This window comes from Thamnophis elegans, chromosome 9 (genome assembly GCF_009769535.1).
Source record: "Thamnophis elegans isolate rThaEle1 chromosome 9, rThaEle1.pri, whole genome shotgun sequence".
Taxonomy (NCBI): domain Eukaryota; kingdom Metazoa; phylum Chordata; class Lepidosauria; order Squamata; family Colubridae; genus Thamnophis; species Thamnophis elegans.
The window spans coordinates 29,651,662-29,672,231 of NC_045549.1; the positions used below are offsets into that span (position 1 = coordinate 29,651,662).

Below are 20,570 nucleotides of genomic sequence, written 5' to 3' on the forward strand. Positions count from 1 at the left end.
ATATTAACTTGCAATCCATTTAAGATAAATGCATACAGGCAGTCCTAGGCTTATGGCTACAATTGAGCCAAAAATTTCTATTGCTAAGCAAAACTGTTGTTAAGTGAGATTTGCCCAATTTTATGATCTGTCTTGCCGCAGTTGATAAGTGAATCACTGCAGCTGTTAACTTGGTTGTTAAGTGAATCTTGTCCATTGATTTTGCTTGTCAGAGGTTGCAAAAGGTGATCACATGACCCCAGGACACCACAATCATCATAAATACATGCCAGGTGCCAAGGTTGAATTCTAATCACATGACTATGGGGCTGTGGCAATTGTTTTGTAAATGTGAAAAAATGGTCATAAGTCATTTTTTTCAGTGCTGTTGTAACTTTGAATGTCACTAATGAATGGCTGTAAGTTGAGGGCTACCTCTTTAAAGAACATATGGAACTGTTGTACATTGGAATGTGAAAAAGAATCATGTATGCATTTTAATATATAACCTTTGTTCTTTAAAATTATCGCTAGCGGACAGCCAGCCGTTTATACACTCATTTTAATATCCAAAATAATAATCTTAACTTCAGGCTTAGCAACATGCTTTTACCTGATTATTTTCCTCTTGACAATTATCCACTAGAAGTACAAATTGGCTGCATTCAAGTGAAACAACCTTTACATATTCCAATGTGTAATCAAAACATCTATTCTGTAAAAAAATCTTTTCACAGATACCTTACTGGGTAATTTTTAAGGAAATCATTCTCTTACCATTTAAAAGCACACAGGACTTCACAATTTGATCTGAAGCTTATCTTTCTAATATTTTTATTTAGATAAATGTAATTTATTTAATTTATTTATTTAATTGATTTTGTATGCCGCCCACACTCAAAGAGGACCTCAGGGCGGCTTAAGGTAAAAAAGGGAGGGGGGGACATACAAAAAAAAAAAAACAACATTAAAAATTCACAACATTCATAACTTAGGATGGGGCTGGATAAATCAACAGCCCCAGGCCTGCCGGAACAGCCAGGTCTTAGTTGCTTTGCGGAAGGCCGGAAGGGTAGTAAGGGTCCGGATCTCAACGGGGGAGATCGTTCATAGGGCCGGAGCAGCTACAAAGAAGGCCCCTCCCCCGGGGAGTCGCCAGTCGACATTGACCGGCAGATGGAATCCGGTGGAGGTCTAGTCTGTGCGATCTTATAGGTCTCTGGGCGGTAACTGGCAGGAGGCGGTCTCTCAGGTAGCCAGGTCGATACCATGTCGGGCTTTAAAGTAACGACTAGCACCTGAAGCGTGTCCAGAGACCAATGGGAAGCCAGTGCAGCTCACGGAGGATAGGTGTAACGTGGGTGTACCTAGGTGCACCCACTATCGCTCGCACAGCTGCATTCTGGACTAACTGAAGTCTTCGAACACTCTTCAGGGGCAGCCCCAAGTAGAGCGCGCAATAGCAAACATATATAACTCAGCTAGAATTAGAACAGAATGGTAGAAATACCAGTTATGAGGACAATACAAAGTAAAGAGAGAGAATAAAAAGTAAAAAAAAAGCGTATTTTAAATTATAAACAGCTGTTATTGGCAATATTATTAGTTGCTTTACTATTCCTTAAATAAGAGGTATTCTGGTCTGGTCATATTCAAGTCACTATATCTGATTCTATATGCTGCCTTTAAGCACAGTGGAAACAAATATAGTCCCTTTTGTGGCTCAGTGGCTAAGACACTAAGCTTGTTGATCGGAAATATATAAATATAATAAATATAATAATTATATACACATGCACTAGTATTAACTGTAAAACTATTTCTGCAATAATAAGAAAGCTTGGAAATCATTTTAATTTTAGAATTATTCTTAAACTCAGTGTTCCTTGAGCCATAGGTAAATAAGTAGTTAATTAGGCAAATGACAATATTATTATATTATTATTATTATTATTAAAAGTTACATTGCAAAAAACAGTGCATTATATATAAAAATAAATCAGGGCATTCTTTTTTTTCATTTTTCTTTTTGCAGGCGGACACCAGATGGCCAGCTCCTTCATTAAGCAAAAAATCCTTTTCAAGGAAGTGTTAAGAACTATATCTACTTTACATATTTTAGCAAATATCTCATTTAAATGAGTATTTGTGCATACAAAATTCAAAAATGTATACACTTTTACTCTCTACCATTAGATAATAAAAGCTTAGATAGCATATAAGCATAAAAAAATTCCTGAATAAAATAATGGTAATATAGCCATTAATATAGGGTGGTGCCAGTGCCTCAGTAGTTAAAGACAGTGGACTTGCCAGCTGGAAAGCCAGCAGCCCAGGTTTCAGACCAAGCACCATGTGATGGGTGAGCTCCTGTCTTCGCTCCAGCTCCTGTCAACCTAGAAGTTTGAAAGCATGCAATGCAAGTAGATAATATGTACTACTTCAATGGGAAGATAACAGTGCTCCATGACATCATGCTGGCCACATGACCATGGAATGACTTCAGACAGTACTGTGCTCAATGGCCTTGAAACAGAGATGAGCACACACACACCCTATAGTCAGCAATGACTAGAGGAGTAAAATCCGCAGGATCTCCTTACCTATAGCCATTAATATATATTTTCACCTAATTCTTTTCTTATAGAATATGTTAATAACAGACAACAAAAGATTAGAAAATTGTGCGAGAGGGGGGAAAAACAGATTTCAAGATATAAATGAACCAAGTACAGGTAGTTTTCAAGTTACTACAGATTTTTGAGTGATAGTGCAAATGATCCCCAAAATAAAGATATGACCAGTCCTGAAGTTATGTCTATTGCAGCATGCCCTCTGCCTATTCCTACCCCATCCTGCCTCGCTGGGTCCCCACAGGCACTGGGCCTATGTTATGTTCCATAATGTAGAATTTTGTGAGAAGATGCAGTATTAACTTACACATAAATAGTGAAATAATGTTTTAAGCTCATTCTAAAAAGTCTTATATTTAAAGAATTAATATTTTGACTATTATTTACTAGACTCTATGTGTCACTTCCTACAACTGCAGTGTTGCAGTTTTTTCCCATACTTGTCCAAAGTAGATTCCACCCTCTACACAAGATATAGAAGAATATGGTGAACGCTGAAATATTAAGCCACACTCTCCCCAAAAGGAATCTAATCTGTTTGGTTTTTTGTAGTTTCTAGTTTTGCTTAGATGTTAAACTTCTATTTTCCTTTCTTCCTAAATCTCAGCTTTACTTCCAGTGCACGTATGTTCTACTGCAAGGAAAATCCATATAGCATCTTAAGAAAAGCATGCTAAAGGAATAGCTAGCATACAGATGTGCAGCATCCTCCTACGTGAACTTCTCATTGAGGTAGCTAAAAATAAGGATCAAACCTCACAATCTTATCAAGCTGTGGAAAACAGTTCACAGCAGAATCAGATACTGTACTAGGGTTATTTTATTAGGACACATAATTAAATGTCAAAGATATGATAGATCTAATGGTTATCATATAAAAAGAAACAAGATAAAAGCAGATAAGATGAATTCACACTAGCTTGAGATAAAGTGACAAGTCAAAATTTTATCTACTGGAGCACCCAGAAGATTATATATATATATATATATATATATATATATAGATATATCTATATATATGTATGTATGTATGTATGTCTTATGTATGTAATGTATGTATGTATGTGTATATATATAATAGGAAAAAATAGAACTCTCCCCAAGATATAATATATATATATATATAATATATATATAGATATATATTCTTATAATATATATATATATATATAGTAATAGGAAAAATAGAACTCTCCCCAATATCCCTGAATGCTGGTATGTCTCTTTTTCTCTTATTTTGAGAAGAGAAATCCTATGTGAATAGGCAATATCTATATCAGGAGTATTTGTACAAAATGTGATTGAATCAAAATACATGGACATCCTGGTGCCATGATGTAGTTTTATTTTTGAATAATCCCATCTGGATGTTAATACAAGTATGTAAATTGAATATTTGCACTATTCTATTGCAATAGAGAGTCAGAAGCAAACACTTTTTCTCTTTTCCTCCCTCCCCCCTCACCTTTCTTTCCCCTTGTCCTCCGTACTGTGTCCTTTCATATTTTTGTATTTATTTTATAATCTAACTGTATTCATTTCTCATGCACCTCAACTACTCTTGAGCTCTCTGAAGTAAGCAAACTATGGAGGTTTGAGGACCTCTTGCTTTATATACTCTCTTCCTAACTCTGAGGCTTTATGCAAGGAAGTGAAGTTTATTTTTTAATCCTTTTTTGTTAGTGTTCTGCACTGTCATTTACAAACTACCGTATTTATCGGCGTATAACACGCACCGGCGTATAACACAGCATCCCCATTTTACACAAAAATTTGAGTAAAAATTTTTTTCATTAAAAATAAATGACTTTGGAAGCTCGGAACTTAATGTTGGATTAAATTTATAACATTAGAACATGAATTAACATTAACTCCTCAACATAAAGTGCCTTCCTTCCTTCCCTCCCTCCCATCCCTTTCTTTATGTTTTCTTCATGCTTCTTTTCTTTTTCCTCTGCTCTTTTAAATCCCCCCCCTTCTTCTCCTCCTCTACATTTAGGTTGGATTAGTTTGTACAATGGTCATCAAACTTCTGAAGTAAAAATAATAAATAATCATATTTAAGAAGAAGAAGAAAAAGGAAGACGTTTTTAGTTAAGTCAAACGTTTTAATAAAAGTTTCATCTTTAAGATTTGTCCAACACATCCAATTGTAACCTTAACAGTAAAGAATATCACCCCAGCTGCTAAAGGTTCAACCAGTCTGAGAACCATTGAAAAGACAACAGTGCAAAATCCAAAAGACACAACTTCCTCACCGCCATTGCTTGGTACCAAATCTTTGAGGAAGGGGCTCCAGAAAGAAGGAGGAGGAGGAGGAGGAGGAGGAGGAGGAGGAGGGAACTAAAGAGAGCTTTTACCGAGTCTGCGCCCCACAGCCAGGACTGTCCTGGCGCCCCTCAAGCCGCGTTCTTCCCGCAAAGCCCTTCGGGCAACCCGAGAGTTCCTTTTGGCGCCAGAAGGGCTTTGCAGGAAGAACGCCGCGTTTCTTCCTGCAAAGCCCTTCTGGCGTCAAGCGGAACTCTCGGGTTGCCCGAAGGGCTTTGCGGGGAAGAAACGCGGCTTGAGGGGCGCAAGGACAGTCCTGGCTGTGGGGCGCAGACTCGGTAAAAGCTCTCTTTAGTTCCCTCCTCCTCCCCCTCCTTCCACAGTCTGTGTGACGCTGCCGCCAGGCTGAGAGCTGCCGCTGAAACAAGTTTGGAAGGTCCTTTGCAGGCAGGCCAGTTCTAGCTGCTGCAAAGGACTTCCCCACGTTTGCTTTGAAAGAAAACCTCTGGCGGGAGTTAGAAACCTCTGCGCGGGGGTTTCTTGCGGCCGCGCACCTTAGAGGGAACAGTGGACCCGGCGTATAACGCGCAGTATCGGCGTATAACACGCAGGCAGGGTTTTCAGCTTACAATTTTAGTTTTAAAACTGCGTGTTATACGCCGATAAATACGGTAAATTGGAACAGGACAAATTAGAGCCATTTACTTCATCTTGAGTAATATATAAACCTATCCCAAATTGTACTATTTTGTTCAGTGTTACAATTCACTGCTATACAGGAGCCAACTCTGCTAGACAGGACGTTCACCTAAAGGCTATAAAAGGAAATCTGGTCTCTGTGGCTGCATAAAGAATTTAACATGCCATCTGAAATTACTAAGAAACTCAGTGGGGATTTCAATATTGCTATTAACAATTATATATTGCTGTTAACAATTCTATTAATGACAGTTTAAAATCTCTAGCCTGATCTTGTTTTAAGATGTCTAAAAATTTGAACAGTGATAGGCCACTTATTCTTTCCAAAGTATGTTTGGGTTTTTATTGGCATCCTCAAACTATTGGCATCTAACTTCAAAACTTATGGCAAGCAAGTGAAGCTGCCATGAAATGTGATATCTTAATTAAAAAATGAATAAAACAATATTATGGAGAATTAAAGATCAACAGATTTATTGTGGAATGAGCTTTCATGCCATGACAAATAACATAGTTTTTAAGATGCCACCATGCTTTTTATTTTTGCTCCAACAGAACTACAGATGTCCTGTTGGAAGCTTATGGTGGTTCTAACAAGCTAAGTGCAGAACCTATTTTTAAAATATATTTGTTTTAAACATTTATTACAGTACAATATTTAAAAAACACATCACCACATACCTAGTATTTTTCCTACTCCATATGTATGTATAATACACACACACACACACACACACACACACACACCGATTTTCTGGAGGACAAGTTTGGATCTGCTGTTTAAATACAAAATGAAAAATATGGAAGACAAAAGGCATCGTTTGTATTTATATATAAAATCCAACGTTTATATATTTGTTATATGCTTAGAATTTGTACCATTCATCAATAAATACATCTCAGTAATAAAAGTGATTGCTACATGTCATCTATTTGCATATCACTAAAATTAAGCTGCCTGTAATATTTCTGGGTATTGAGCACATTTTCTTTATGAAGAGATTTACTTAATTAATGTAAGAAATAAATACCAAAAGTCTACAACGAATTCTAATAAACTAAATGTCCAACTGTGAAGAAATGCCGGAGGTGTATATAAATGTGAAAAGCCAATAAAAACCACACATGGACTGGTTAAGATCAGAGTGTTAAAGAAAGGAACTGAAGATTTTATTTATTAGCTTACTTTGCCAAACTATTTTGATGAATGCAAAAAATTTCATGTAACAAAACATAAAACTAATTTGGTATTATCAAATTTCTACACCACCCATCTCACCTAAGTGACTCTGGGCAGGTTACCACTGTCATCTTTGTAGTAGAAGCTTGAAATAGCTGACCACTTGATCAATGGCTGCAGCAAATTTCACACGGACTATAATCAGTGTTACAACCAAGGTGCCGAAATTATTCACTGGAAATCTGCCAGAGTTTTGGACTTAAACCTAGCAAGAACCACTCGGACCAATGGTGGGTTCTAGATCCCGTTGCAACCTGTAGGCTGCAATGGGGCCTGGCGTTCCACCATGTGCACGCCGCAATCGGCTCAATACAAGTAAGAAGGGCGGATGGGTGGACCCTCTGGAGTACCGTACCAGAACGGTACCTGGTGCTCCCAGTAGGCACCGGTACACCAGTATTGGGACGTACTGGTCGTATCCCACCACTGACTGGGACCTTAAGATGAGGGGTTTTGGAAAATGAGTGGGTTACGAACTTATAGGATTTTAAACTGAAACAAATAGGTATTTGTTCACAGTCATTGAAACGAAGAAACTCTGATTCATTGATTTTGCTAGGGTAGCGTGTGAGTGAGCGAAGCGATACCGGTTCATGTAGGAACCCACCCCTGGCTGTATTACTATTATTCTCATCTTTCCTATTATCTATCTTCTTTCTACTTATGACTATAACTTTGTTGCTTGTATCTTTACGATTTATATTGTTCTATTTAGTTCCTAGTATAATTTATGTTATTTAGTATCCTATGACTATCACTAAATGTTGTATCTTATTATTTATGATGAATGTATTTTATGACAATGATCATGATTTCCAACATACTTTTATGTATACTGAGAGGTTATGCATCGAATACAAATTCATTGTGTGTCTAATCACACCTGGCCAGTAAAGTTTCTATTCTATTCTATTCTATTCTATTCTATTCTAGTCTATCTAGTCTATTCTTATTTGTATTCTATTCTATATGACTTAATATTTAACAACCTGAACATTATTTTACAATAAATAAATGAATAAGTAAATGGAGAGTTTTCACCAGTGTTTGAATGTGACTCTAACTTTATATTACCCATTTAATAATGGTACATCTACACCATCAAACAATAATATCTGCTTATGTCAAGTCCTTAGAAGGACTCAATCAGTGGATAAAAATGCCAAAGCCAGTGTAAACATCTTGCTGATTTTGTGCGACCAATTATAATAATAAAACCATAAAGAAGGTGTCCCATCCCCCAGCTTATTAGCAGATTATGGCCGGTTTCAAACCAGGCTGCATGAGCAATGCGCAAATACATGCAAACTCCACTTGCTTGAGTGGAGTGAGTATGAGTGGAGACATTTGTGCGAAGAGCATTTGTGCTTGCATACAAAGCTCCACTTGCACGAATGGAGCTTTACACAAGAGCAGAAGCGCTGTCTGTTCGAGTATTCTCCGCTCACACGAATGGAGCTTTGTATGTGAGTGCGAGTAGAGCTTTGAGCACAAGTGCCCTCCACTCATGAATCAAGCTCCATTAGTGAGTGGAGAGTGCACATGCCTGCCATTCATACAATGAGCTCTGTGCATGCACTTGCCACTCACATGGCCACCAAGATGAAAGGTTGGAGACCATAGCCATTGCCCACTTTTTAAGAGGGAAATGTATATAAATTTATTTTTATGTCCGATTTTGCTGTACATTGGTACATTGGAATTATATGCAAGAAATAGCAAGAAGCAAGAACTGGCGGTCACACAAATAGATAAAGTAATAGAAACTGAAGAAGCTAAAATGCTCTGGAACTTTTCAAACAGACAAACATCTTCTGCCACCAATATCCAAGACTTAACAATTGTCAATAAAAAAGACCAAAAAAAAATTAACACTTCAATTCCTTGAGACAGCAGAATAGAAAAAAAAGACGTGGGGAAAAAAATCACAAAAGCTTGCAATAGAAGTAGCATACAGGTAGCAAAGAAAGTTAGCACTAATAGTAATAAGTGCCTTGGGTGCAATCTCAAAACAATCAGAAAACTACTTGAATACCATCAGCAGTGACAAAATCACCATCAGTCAATTACAAAAGGAAACTTTACTTGGAACAGCTTACATCCTATGACAGCTTACATCCTGCGACAAGTGTGACAATATCTTTAATATTATTAAAATGAATTAAGTCTTTCCCAGATTCTTGGGAAAGACTTAACAGGTCAAAAATGATAAATCCAATCTAACATCTGGCTGACTGTGCAACCAACCATAATAGTTTGGAGTACTGCTGATAGACTTCTTATGAGGAAAATGAGTCAGTCAGTTTGTACACTTCACCGTCATTTTATATCTCTACATATTGTATCACTGCAAAAATATTTTAATGGAAAAACTACAAATGTAATCTTTGCATTCTGAAAAACGATTACATCTTTTTGCACAATGAATTCTAACCTTTTTCTCATTTGGCAACTTACTGTATATGTAATTATATAATGCTATTACTGCTAGAGTTGGTCTCTTCAAACTCACTAAAAAGCTTTGCTTTGGATTCTTATTTTATTCCATTTATCATACAACTTATAATTATTGTCAGAGGTCAAATATGTAAATCAGTTGAAAATTTTAGTAAAAACATACACGTTGTCCTAAAGTTATATACCCAAGATATTATAAAATGCATTCTATCAGAACCCTGCCTCCATTTTCTAACTTTCAGAAACAAAATAACAAAATGAAAGCTATTGCAGAAGATATATTGTAATTCCACCTTGCCAAGACAGAAAATTTAATGAACGGCTTACTGTCATCCAGTTCTAGACAGAGATTATATACAGCAACAGGCCTCTTATTACGTTGCCCCTGTCGTCTTGATTGTCGTGGTGGGGCGTTTGGAGGAGAGATTGGCACAAGGGTAGGCTCAGGGAAACAAGCATCAGGCAGCATGTGGAAAATCTGGAAAGAGCAATATAAACACACTGATTTACTGTGAAGGACAACTTGTATAAATCCTGTAAGCCATTTCCAAGAAATAATTTGTCTTTGATTTATATTCAATTTCCCACATTTTGAAAATGATTATTTTAAATAAATCAAAATTAAAATAAACATAAATATTCACTGCAAAACACTTAAATTCACAGACCAAAGAATTTTCAACTATGTTGCTAGAGTTATGAACTAAGGCAAGAGATAAGCTCTATAATTTACTCAACCTATGAACTTTGCTCAAGTCTTTTGTTATAATTCTTAAAATTGAGGAAAGTAATATATAACTATAGCTTAGCCTGCTTATTTTTTCACAAACACTGATTTTGCCAAATATTTCTTTCTCAATTGGGAAGAAGGAATTAAATCTTACTGAAATGAAGAATCATAGTAACAAGACACTGATTTCCTATTCGTGTACTTTGTTTGTTTGTTTGTTCTATTTTTAAGAAGCAGTTACCCTAGTGCACAATATATCTAGTGCATAATTTTATTAGGTGAAATTTAAAACCAAGAAGAGGGATTTTTCACATGGCACTTGAAAAAGTGTCCTTTATAGTTCTAAAATTCTACACTGCTATAACAGTTTCCTAGGCTTTTAAGCTCAAATATATTTTTCCCAATGTGATTTTTTTTTTTGCTAGACACTTTAAACTAGAAATAAGAATGAAATTGAATCACAGAGATTCAGTATCTTTCCTTAAAATCTTTTGAGGACAAGTGAACATCTTGCTTTTTACATTGACAGACAGCTTTATCTCTACCAAACACTTTTTGCGTTTAGATGGGAACCAAGTCTGGCATTCAATGTTCTTCTCTTCTCCCTCACATTTCCCCAAATTGTTACCATTATAAAGATTTTTTTTTAAAAAGCCAAAGGATTGGTTTTTTTAAAAGTGATGGCCTCCCAAAATATATGGGTAGGTGGGTTCATGCAGACGTTCATTTCTCATTACTCCAGAACATAAATCTTCGTAAGATAAATAAATGATCAATCATTTCCATTCATCTTGACCACAGCTGATGTTTATTGCCTAAGATTTTAAAAGGATTTTTAAACTGTGGTATCAATAATTGGGGGTTGGAACAAGATTCAAACAAGATGTGGATCTCCTCTATATGCAAAAAGGATTTTTTGAAGGCTATTGATAGGGGTGTTTAAAGACTAAAACTCAGGTTCCTTATTTCATCTTATCTGGTTGGAATTAGGCTGAATTTCTTTTGGGTTCATGTGAGGTTCTGTCTCATCAGATGTTGGTGGGAGCAAAATGGGCAGGGGGATATCTTTGGATCATTTCTTAACTTCAATCTTCCCAAAGGAAAAAAAAATCAAACTCAGCTTAGTTTACTGAGCTTTTATTTTCCAAAATTAAATCTTTATGTCTAATATCTAAGTCTCACCCCTGATAAATTCAGTTAGACTTCAATGGAGGATACAGACCTAGATTCCCACATAACCAGAATTTTCCACCTCCATTACAGCTCAATAATTTTCTCCTGCTCCATTGCCAGATATTTCCCACACTTTACATAGGAGATACTCCACCTTCACCAAAATCAAATTAAAAGAGCAACAACTTGTAGATACATCAGTATTCCCCAATAAATTCATATTAGTGCATGTTATCGTATAGAAATGGAATCTATTCCACATTCATAACTAGAGTGCCCACTATGCAATAAATGGAGGGCAAACTAATAACATTGTTAGAAATCTAAATTACTTCTCTGAGTAGATTATCCATTTTATCCTAGGAAATCAACTTTGGCTATTACATATGTTCCTTACTTAATAATCGTTCAGAGATCATTCAGACGTGGCAGCTACAACTAGCACTCATATGTAAGTTGGTTGCAGCATCCATAGTCACATGATCACCATTTCTATGGGGAAGTTGGGATACAGTAATGATCATGTGATGTTTTCACTTAATGACACAATTTAGTATTGAATTTGTGTTGTCAAACAGTGTGGTCATGTGACACATTGTTTTACAACTGTTTTGGTAAGTGATGAACTCCTGGTTCCAATTGCAACATGGTAGCTTATTTTTTAACAATAGCCATGTCTTGCAGATTTTATCTTAATATTTCTATCACACTATTAATTACTTCAAGCTTTTATGTTTAAGCTTATTTTATTATTTTTATATCACTGTTATATATATTGTAATATCATTTATATATGTTGGTATGGATTGTAAATAAATAAAAATTGTCTTCTTTGCTGAGAATATGACATTTTTAATCAACATGAACCAGGTAAGTTTTCTATACTCTTTTATTGTTAATTGTTCTCTGACAGGTTGCATTAGATTTACTTATTTATTTTGTATACTTCTGTATTCCTAATACTTAGCATCTTAACATTAAAATAAATAGAGTTTTAAAAGACTGTAATTGTATTCTGCTTACCCCTATGATGACAGTTCATTATCGTAGTCTTAAAAAAAAAGTAGTTTTAAACCAGTTTCAAAAATTGTCAGAGTAGTGCTAGTCAAACATTGATAGGGGCTATTCTATTAAACAGAGACCACTGAAATACACTGTTTATCCACAATGGTCTGCCTAATCTCCCTCAAATGGAGAATGAATAAAATAAAATGTACTGGACGGGGTCATTTCAGAGATGGTGATTCTGAAAATACTTGGGAATCAAGCCATAAAAGGCTTCTTAAGTAAAAGCTGGCTTTGAATTGCACCATAAATATACCAAAACTTCTGCAGGGCCTATAGCACGTGTTATATCACTATGAAAGTTTTCATTTGATAGTAAGTAGCCTGATGTCTACAACAACTGCAGTTTTAGAATGGCCTTCAAAGGTAGCCTCATGTAAAGTGTATTGTACTATTCTCATTTATGGTGGTCATATGGAATTACCATCAAAAAGGAATCAACATGAGGAAACTAACAATAAATATCCCAAAGATGCTTTTTCAAGAGGCAACTGGACTTCCTTGTTTTTCTTTGAAGACATTTCACTTCTTATGCACTCGCATTCATAAAGCTACATTAATTCTTCTTAGAACAAGTACAAATGAGAGTGAAATGTCTTCAAAGGAAACAAGAAAGTACAGCTGCCTTTTAAAAAAGGACCTTTGGGACAACCATGACCTGGATGATGTAAAATCTCCATAAATAATAATAAATATGCATAGTATTGAAAACTGCATTACACTGTTGTAACAATAGGAAATAGAATGGCGAAAAACCTTTATATTTAACTATAACAACTTGCTTAAAGTGGTAAAAAATTAATACATGATAGATAGATAGATAGATAGATAGATAGATAGATAGATAGATAGACAGACAGACAGACAGACAGACAGACAGACAGACAGACAGATAGATAAGATAGATAGAATTGCAAAGCAGTGACATTGCAAATCCAAAATAACTCTTATAAGAATAGTTCAAAGGAGCTACTGTCTTGTTAAATGGAAGAATAGTACAAGATTAGCTACTCTAAAGGTCTATGTCATGGTTCCCAAGAGCATCATAGCAATATCATACAATATCTGACTTTAAACATTGAAGATAAAAATAAACACATCAGGTTTGCTCTGAAACAATCTGAGCAGCCATTGCAGTAGTCGTAACTGAAGCAATTTGTAACACTATAGTTTTTTTATAGAGAAAAAAACCTCTCCATAGAAGTGCTAAAATGTATGGAAACTAAACTTTAAGGAACAGGGACTCACCCTAATAAAGCCCAAAGCATCCTTTTTCTTCTTATAGTCTCATAGATAGAATTCTTACCTGTCCATTAGCATCAACATCAAGAAATCATCAAAAGCGCAAAAGGAATTTGAAATATACAATAATTATATAGAACATTTGACAATTCTTGATTCAAATATTCTCGAGTAGTCCTATTCATACATTTTAACTGAGACCACTCCATGCTGCCTAAGGCCCAAACAACATTAACAGAAAAATTAAATTCTTGGTATTCCCTACTATTATTAATAATATAAAGGAGAAAAAAAGTATGTTGAAAAAAAGTTTTTTTTCAACATGGAAAATCTACTTTTCCAAGAAATGTAAAGTATACTTTGGGGCAACATCGGCACACAGTTGTTAACCACAGCTTTTTCAAGAATTTTAAATGACTAAAACAGATAAAAATGGGGAAATATATGTTTATTTTAATTGCATCCTTTATTAAATCGACAGAAAAGGCAAAATACAGTACAGCAAAATGAATACTAATTTCCTAGAACTGAACAACTTTTTTGTGGAATCAGTTTCTATGACAGAAGTGCACTGTAGGCAGGTGAACAATAAGATCAATTTTCGGGGACATGGACCTCTCTCAGGCATATTAGACAAACAGAATGTTCATACTTGGAAGGCAACTTAATTCTGTAATTTGTGGACTTTGGAAAAAAATGGGGAACATATGCTCTACTAATTAGTAGGAAGAATCATTACCCAAACGGCCTATAATGTCAGAAGACAGTCTTCTTTTCAACTATAGAAAAATACACAGCCAAACTAAAGAAATGAAGATAGACCAATAAAATAAGAAAATTTGTTGGCATTGTTCTGAAGAGCGCAGAGATTCCTAACAATGCTGTTATTGCAATGTTTAACGGATAAGAACTGCATCCAGGAACATATGCCGGGGTGGATGTCCTACTGAAAATTCTTCCTTAGCTGCACAAATTCTGACAGAACCTTCCCTAGCTGCAATACTCAGAGACCACAGGTTTGCTAAACAAGGATGTGAAACTTAGACCACTCCATTTCAAAACATCTTGAGAAGAGTTGTTGGAACAGAAGAGAAAGCCACAAAGTTTTTCACGCCTATTGACCCTGCTGGCTGACTACTAATTTAACAGCCAACTGAAAAGAGACCAGGACTTTTGTGTTGCAGTAATTTTAGTCATTGGTCTCTTTCAGGTATGGATATTCATTCTTTTCTTTAGAGTATTTGATGTTCCTGTAGCTCTTTTTTTCATAGCAAATCAGGTCAGTTCAAAAATAAAATAATCCATTAATTATCAAATATTCAAAGGGATAGGGAACATGAGGGATTTGACTTGGTACATATTGTTGAGAATTATTGTAGAGAAAAAACCCCTTCTAATTCATTAGGAAAAAAAATCAGTTCAAATTCAAAATTCACTGATTTACAATGAATCTAATCATGTTTGGGAAGAAAAGAATGGGTCATTTAATATTCTAGGACAGGGCGATTTCAAACTAATTTAAACACCTTCTAAATTTTTCATCCTACTTTATTTTGAGTGCTTTTTAGATTTCATAGACCATCATGAAATTTCACAGGTCTGATTTTTTAATAAGAAAATAGCACCATCATTGCCTTCAATAGTAAATATATTAGAACTTATAAGAAAAAAAAATTAATAAGGAAGTGCATATTAAAAATGCTGTTTCTTTAGATCAGGAGTGTGAACCCGCATCATTATGGCATTGTCACGTGACATACAATGAGTTTTCCCCCCTTTGCTAAATTAGGTATGGGGGTGCCAGCGTGTGATGCGTGCTGCCCATCGGCTGCGAGTTTGACACCCCTGCTTTAGGTCAACCATTTATGAAAATTGTCTAGCCTATATTATGTTTAATGATTGATATTTAGGTTACAATGATTTTCAGGCATATTTGGGGCGAAACTAACATACAAGTAGAACTTGTGTTATGAATATATTTTACTGATCTGACATACAATTTAAATAAGATTTTTTTAAAAATAGGTAAGTATTACTCAGTGTTACTGAGCAAATTTTCTCTTCTTAAGTTACCTTAATTGTGGAAAAAAGAGCACTATTTTGCACATAGTTATTTTAAGAATATGTAAATAAATCTGCTAAAACATATGGATGACATAAAGCTCTTTTATAAAAGCGATTATTGGTTTAACAGATGAACCATTCTAAAACTACTTAACTAGGCTTTTAGCTTTTAAGTTTGACTCTGCATTCTACTGTAACATATTTTATTTAAACCACATGATGAAGATATAAAAATCATGCTTTACAGTATGGTCTTTATTTTATAAAGAAACACTGTCCAATATAAAAAAGCATATGGAAAATCTGCTTGATGTGCTTTTCACAAAAAGAGTTGGACAAAAGGAATACATAATTACTGCCACGTATAACAGAAATAGAAATATTCTACTAAATGAAATAATTAATCATTTTACCCTCTTTTTTTCTTCCCTTTCCCCACCCCCAGTTCTGGTTTCATGTATTCTACTTGGCTTAAATATTAAATTCTTTAAGTACCAGTATCATCCAAAATGCAGAGTAATTCATAGTACATGGATGAAAAAATACAAATTCAGGAAAAATCAACATCAACTAACACCTTGAAGAAATAGCCATTTTTGAATCAACTTCACTTTGTATCCTGAACATTGTGGATTATTAATTTAATTTAAATATTAAAAATTCTACATATGAAGAAATAAAGCAATGTAATATTTAACAGAATATAATATATGCATTCATATTCATAAAGCCACATTAACTCTTCTTAGAACAAGGACAAAATGTTTGTTTGATAAACTTTACCAAATATAAAAACTGTAGTATGCACATCAGTGTGATATCCCATACTATAATTCTTAATCACAAATATATTATTGAAATTCTCAAAAACAATATGGCAATGGGATTAAAAGCATGACTGTTGGATGAACTTTTCTCACATGCGTGCATGTATGCATGTATATGTATGTATTTATTTATTGAGTTTATATAGCATCCCAACTCACAAATAGGTGAGTCCAATGGTTTACATCATATAATAAAACATACAAGAAAAACCACTTCCCATCCATCATGGCAGCCATAATAATTGTAGGTAATCTGATTAGATTAAATCACAACTTTGAATTTCATATTGAGTGTTGGAATTTGGGGAATTTAAGGCAGCATTTAATGTATGTAAGGGTATATATTTACAATAGTAAAAAATAGTTATAAATACTATCATTAACTTTATGCCATGGGAGGGAGGGAGGGAGGGAAGGAGGGAGGGAAGGAAGGAAGGAAGGATTGGTTTAGACTACCAAGAAAAGGAGAATTTCTTTACTACAATAAATAAGACCAGTGGAAAATACATTTGCTTCTACTGCCACCTCTCTGTTATTACATGCATGTAGGAAATTAAAATAAATTGTTACAAGTGAAACATTTAAGCCTCCCTTGATGTGATGCTTCCATAGACATCTGTCTGCTAGTCTGACTAGAATGAATCGAGTAGTTTCCACTGTACTGAAAGCAAGCTTTTTGCCAGTCTGGAAAGCAGCAGGACTGTGTGTGTGGGAGAGAGGAGTCAACTGAACAAGCTGACACTTTCTGGCAAGTGCAGAAGCAACAGTAGAAACATAAAATGATTTAAAGACATTAATACATATAAGTTATACTTCTCAGAACCTTGATGAAGTATAAAGATATGGCTATAGAAGCAAACCCATATGTTTTCATTCTTTTTTCTGTGCATCTTTATTTTTTAGAATAGAGGTTAAAAAATTGAGACTGCAACTTTAAACATAAAAGTTAAAAAGCATTATAAAACCTTAAACTAATGAAAATTTGGTTTTCTCCCCATTTATTCAATCTATAAATAAATAATGTGGAAATGAAGGGTGCAATGAAGGCACTTAGAAACATTTGTTTATTAAGCCTATGCTATAAACTCATGGGTAAATGAATGATGCTATTCTTACCATTGTCCAAATCAGTGATTCATGAATATTATCAATTTATGACTGATTGTTCGTATCATGCCTTGATGAATCTATCAAGATTCAGTTAATATTTCATTTACTATGAATTTCACAGGAGTTAATTATTGTTTTGCATTCTGAACAACTTGCAAAAGGACAACCTATTTTGAAAACAAGTTTCAACTTTTTCAGGAGTTTTTATTTTCACATCTGCCAAACTTTGAATTGCCAGGTGTTTACTGCACCAAATCTTTACTGAAATATATTCCGAGAGGGGGGGGGGAACTCTAAATATTTGAAAAATTCTAATAGGTACTAATAGGTACTATTTGCAGATAAGCTGAAGAGTTAATATTGGGGCCAGAGAGATAAATGACAGAGATACTAGAAAGTCACAGGAGGATTATAGGATGATCTATTTTAAAAGTCCAACAGGAAAAAAAAAATTGCAGATTTGAGAATACAGTAGTCATTAGGCAGGCTAGTATAACTGCTTTAAACTGCAGACTAGAGATTTTATTAATAAACTTATTAACAAAACACAAAACAATTGTTATGCGGAGTATATCTCACAAGGAAGCAATGCAGAAAAAGATTCCCCTAATCAAAAAAGCCATCCGCTTTATTAGACACTGATAGTATAGTCCATCTCCTTTCCTTTCCATACAGATTTTGCATTTTTCTACAAAACAGAATGTAGAGATTCTGCCAATCTAGCTATATGAAGAAATAAGAACCATCAGCATCTTTTATAGAGAGTGGAATTTCATTGCAAGGTTTTTCACAGGAGAATGAACGGGGAAGATTTAAAGGTCAAACTGAATTTCATAATTTTTACAAAGGTTGAAAAATGTCACTTCTTCCTTACAAATGCTGAAAATCTATTAAAATTAACATGGTTCTGCTTCCTATGTTATGGAAGTAAGGAAGTTGAGAAAATCATAAATTATCTCACAGGAATTTGATATCAAATCTCTTTTCCACTTCCCATGCTTACCTTTTCATGGTTTTCAATTAGGATCTCTACCACAATATTCTGAAATTTCAGATCCATAAGACCAGCCACTGTTTCTTCTTGTGGCCTCATTAATGTTGGTCCAAATACAACTCCTAAATTTGCCACAGTCATAAGATTTTTCTTAGCATGATCAGATACACTTTTCAAAAAACAAAAAGAAACAAAAACAACCAGCATTATGATGATAGCTACTTCAAAATGAAAAAAATAAAATTACATTTCCTTCAACCATTAACTTTTGAAATTATTCAGGATGAGTTTGTGCATTTTTTGCCTTTTCTAAAATAATAAACCTTATTTGATAGATGGAAGTACCTAACATTTCAACAATTATTTAAAAAAAAATATTAACAGAAAACAAAAAAGCTTTTGGGTTTTTTTTCCCCCTCAAAAATGTTTTAATAAATGCTAACAATTATTTTATACCATTCTGAGGTGAAAACATTTTTTACTTTAATTAAAAGCAATACTGTTAATGAAGATAACGGATTATATCCTGATTGTGTATTCTTATATTGTATGTAGCACCATGTACAATATATGTAGGCAACAATATCTAGCTTGCAAATTAGCTGTCAACCTCTGTTTTGCTGCTTGCTTTTCGGCTGCCATTGAAACGAGGAGGGAGGGCATGGTATTTGGATGTGGGAATTAATCTGTACAGGAGGACTGTTAATTGGGAGTTATTCTTACCATCTACTGTGCATGTGGCAAGGAGGGAGTTTCCCGCCAAGGCCAATTGTCCGGCATACCAACCTGATGATGATTTTGAAGATGTCTCCCACCTGACAGCTGTGGAGATATTGGATTGGACTATGGACTGGGGTTACCAAGGGGAGGGGAATGGGTCATGTATTGATATCTACTGCTTGCGCACGCTTTTGCTCAGATCCAGCTTTGCTTAGCTTCTATTTACTTATAATCAGTAAAAGTACTCTTAATTCTGCCAAAATGGAATTGAGTGGTTTCTTTCTTGGTTATTAAGTGAAGCAGCCTTGACATTAGCCTCCAATTAGAAAAGGAGGAACATAGTATAGTGGAAACAACATGTTTGGGGTTAAAACTAGAGTTTGGTTGCACTGTGGCATATTGGTGAAAATGTGTCAAAAGAAAAAATAATGTCTTTACGTGTATCAGGGAACGCTGTATGTAACACATGTGCAATTAAGATGAGTATATAGGTAATCCTTACTTAATGACCACTGGTTTAGCAACTGTTCAAACTTTAACAGTGCTGAACAAGTGGTACTCATGGTCAGTTCTTGAAGTTCTGGCCATCACAGTGAACCTGCAGTCACGTAATTGTGATTTGTGACCTTACTTGCCAGCTTCCAAGTGAAGTCAATAGGGGAGGAAGATGGAAGTTAAGTGAGGTCCCTGCAATGATATTGGCCAGGGACAGCTCAAATTGCATGGCTAAGCACCATGGTAATGTGATATCCAGATAACTGCACAACAGAAATTCCTTTCCCAATTACTGTTTTCATACAAGAACTACGTATCTGACTAGAGTCATGATGTGTTATGTAGAACAATTTCTATGGCCCATTTAAGAGATAACCACGGCAGATGGAAGACAGTGACTTGGAATTTAACAGAAGCAAACAATAAAGAACATGAAATAAAGAACCTCAATTAAAAAGTAAAACGGAAAGAGAAACGTATCCATTGTTGGTAAAGTTTTTGGATAAATGAAAAGACTTTTCAAATGCTTTTAGTGTAGCTGGAAAAATCCTATTTCCTTCCCCTCTGGAGTCAGTGGCCCTATTGAGAAATCCTTAGGAAGAGGAAAAGAGAAACAATAGGTGAAGGAGGTAAAATGGATGGAGTGTAGCAAATAGTATACAGTAAGTTCAAGAAGGGAGGCAGGACTGATTGGCAGAGCAGATTTAATTGGACAGCTACTTTACCACTGGAGTTTTGCTGAAGTTGCCCTATGGACTTTCTAGTCAAAATTATGTAATTGGGGAAGAATCTGAGAGAGCAAGAAGTGATTATGAAAATGGTTGTGGAATAAATGACAGGAGCACCGGATTGAATATAAGAACAGAGATAACCA

At 35.0% G+C, this 20,570-nt stretch overlaps 1 protein-coding gene across 1 annotated transcript in view; it reads right to left on the minus strand.

The window, feature by feature from the left end:
* The window catches only part of ARHGAP10 (Rho GTPase activating protein 10), a 107,670-nt gene that overhangs the window by 21,405 nt on the left and 65,695 nt on the right, over nt 1-20,570 (minus strand). Inside the window, 2 exon segments of the mRNA XM_032224074.1 lie at nt 9,604-9,754; nt 18,491-18,650. Coding sequence (XP_032079965.1) covers nt 9,604-9,754; nt 18,491-18,650 — 311 coding nt within the window.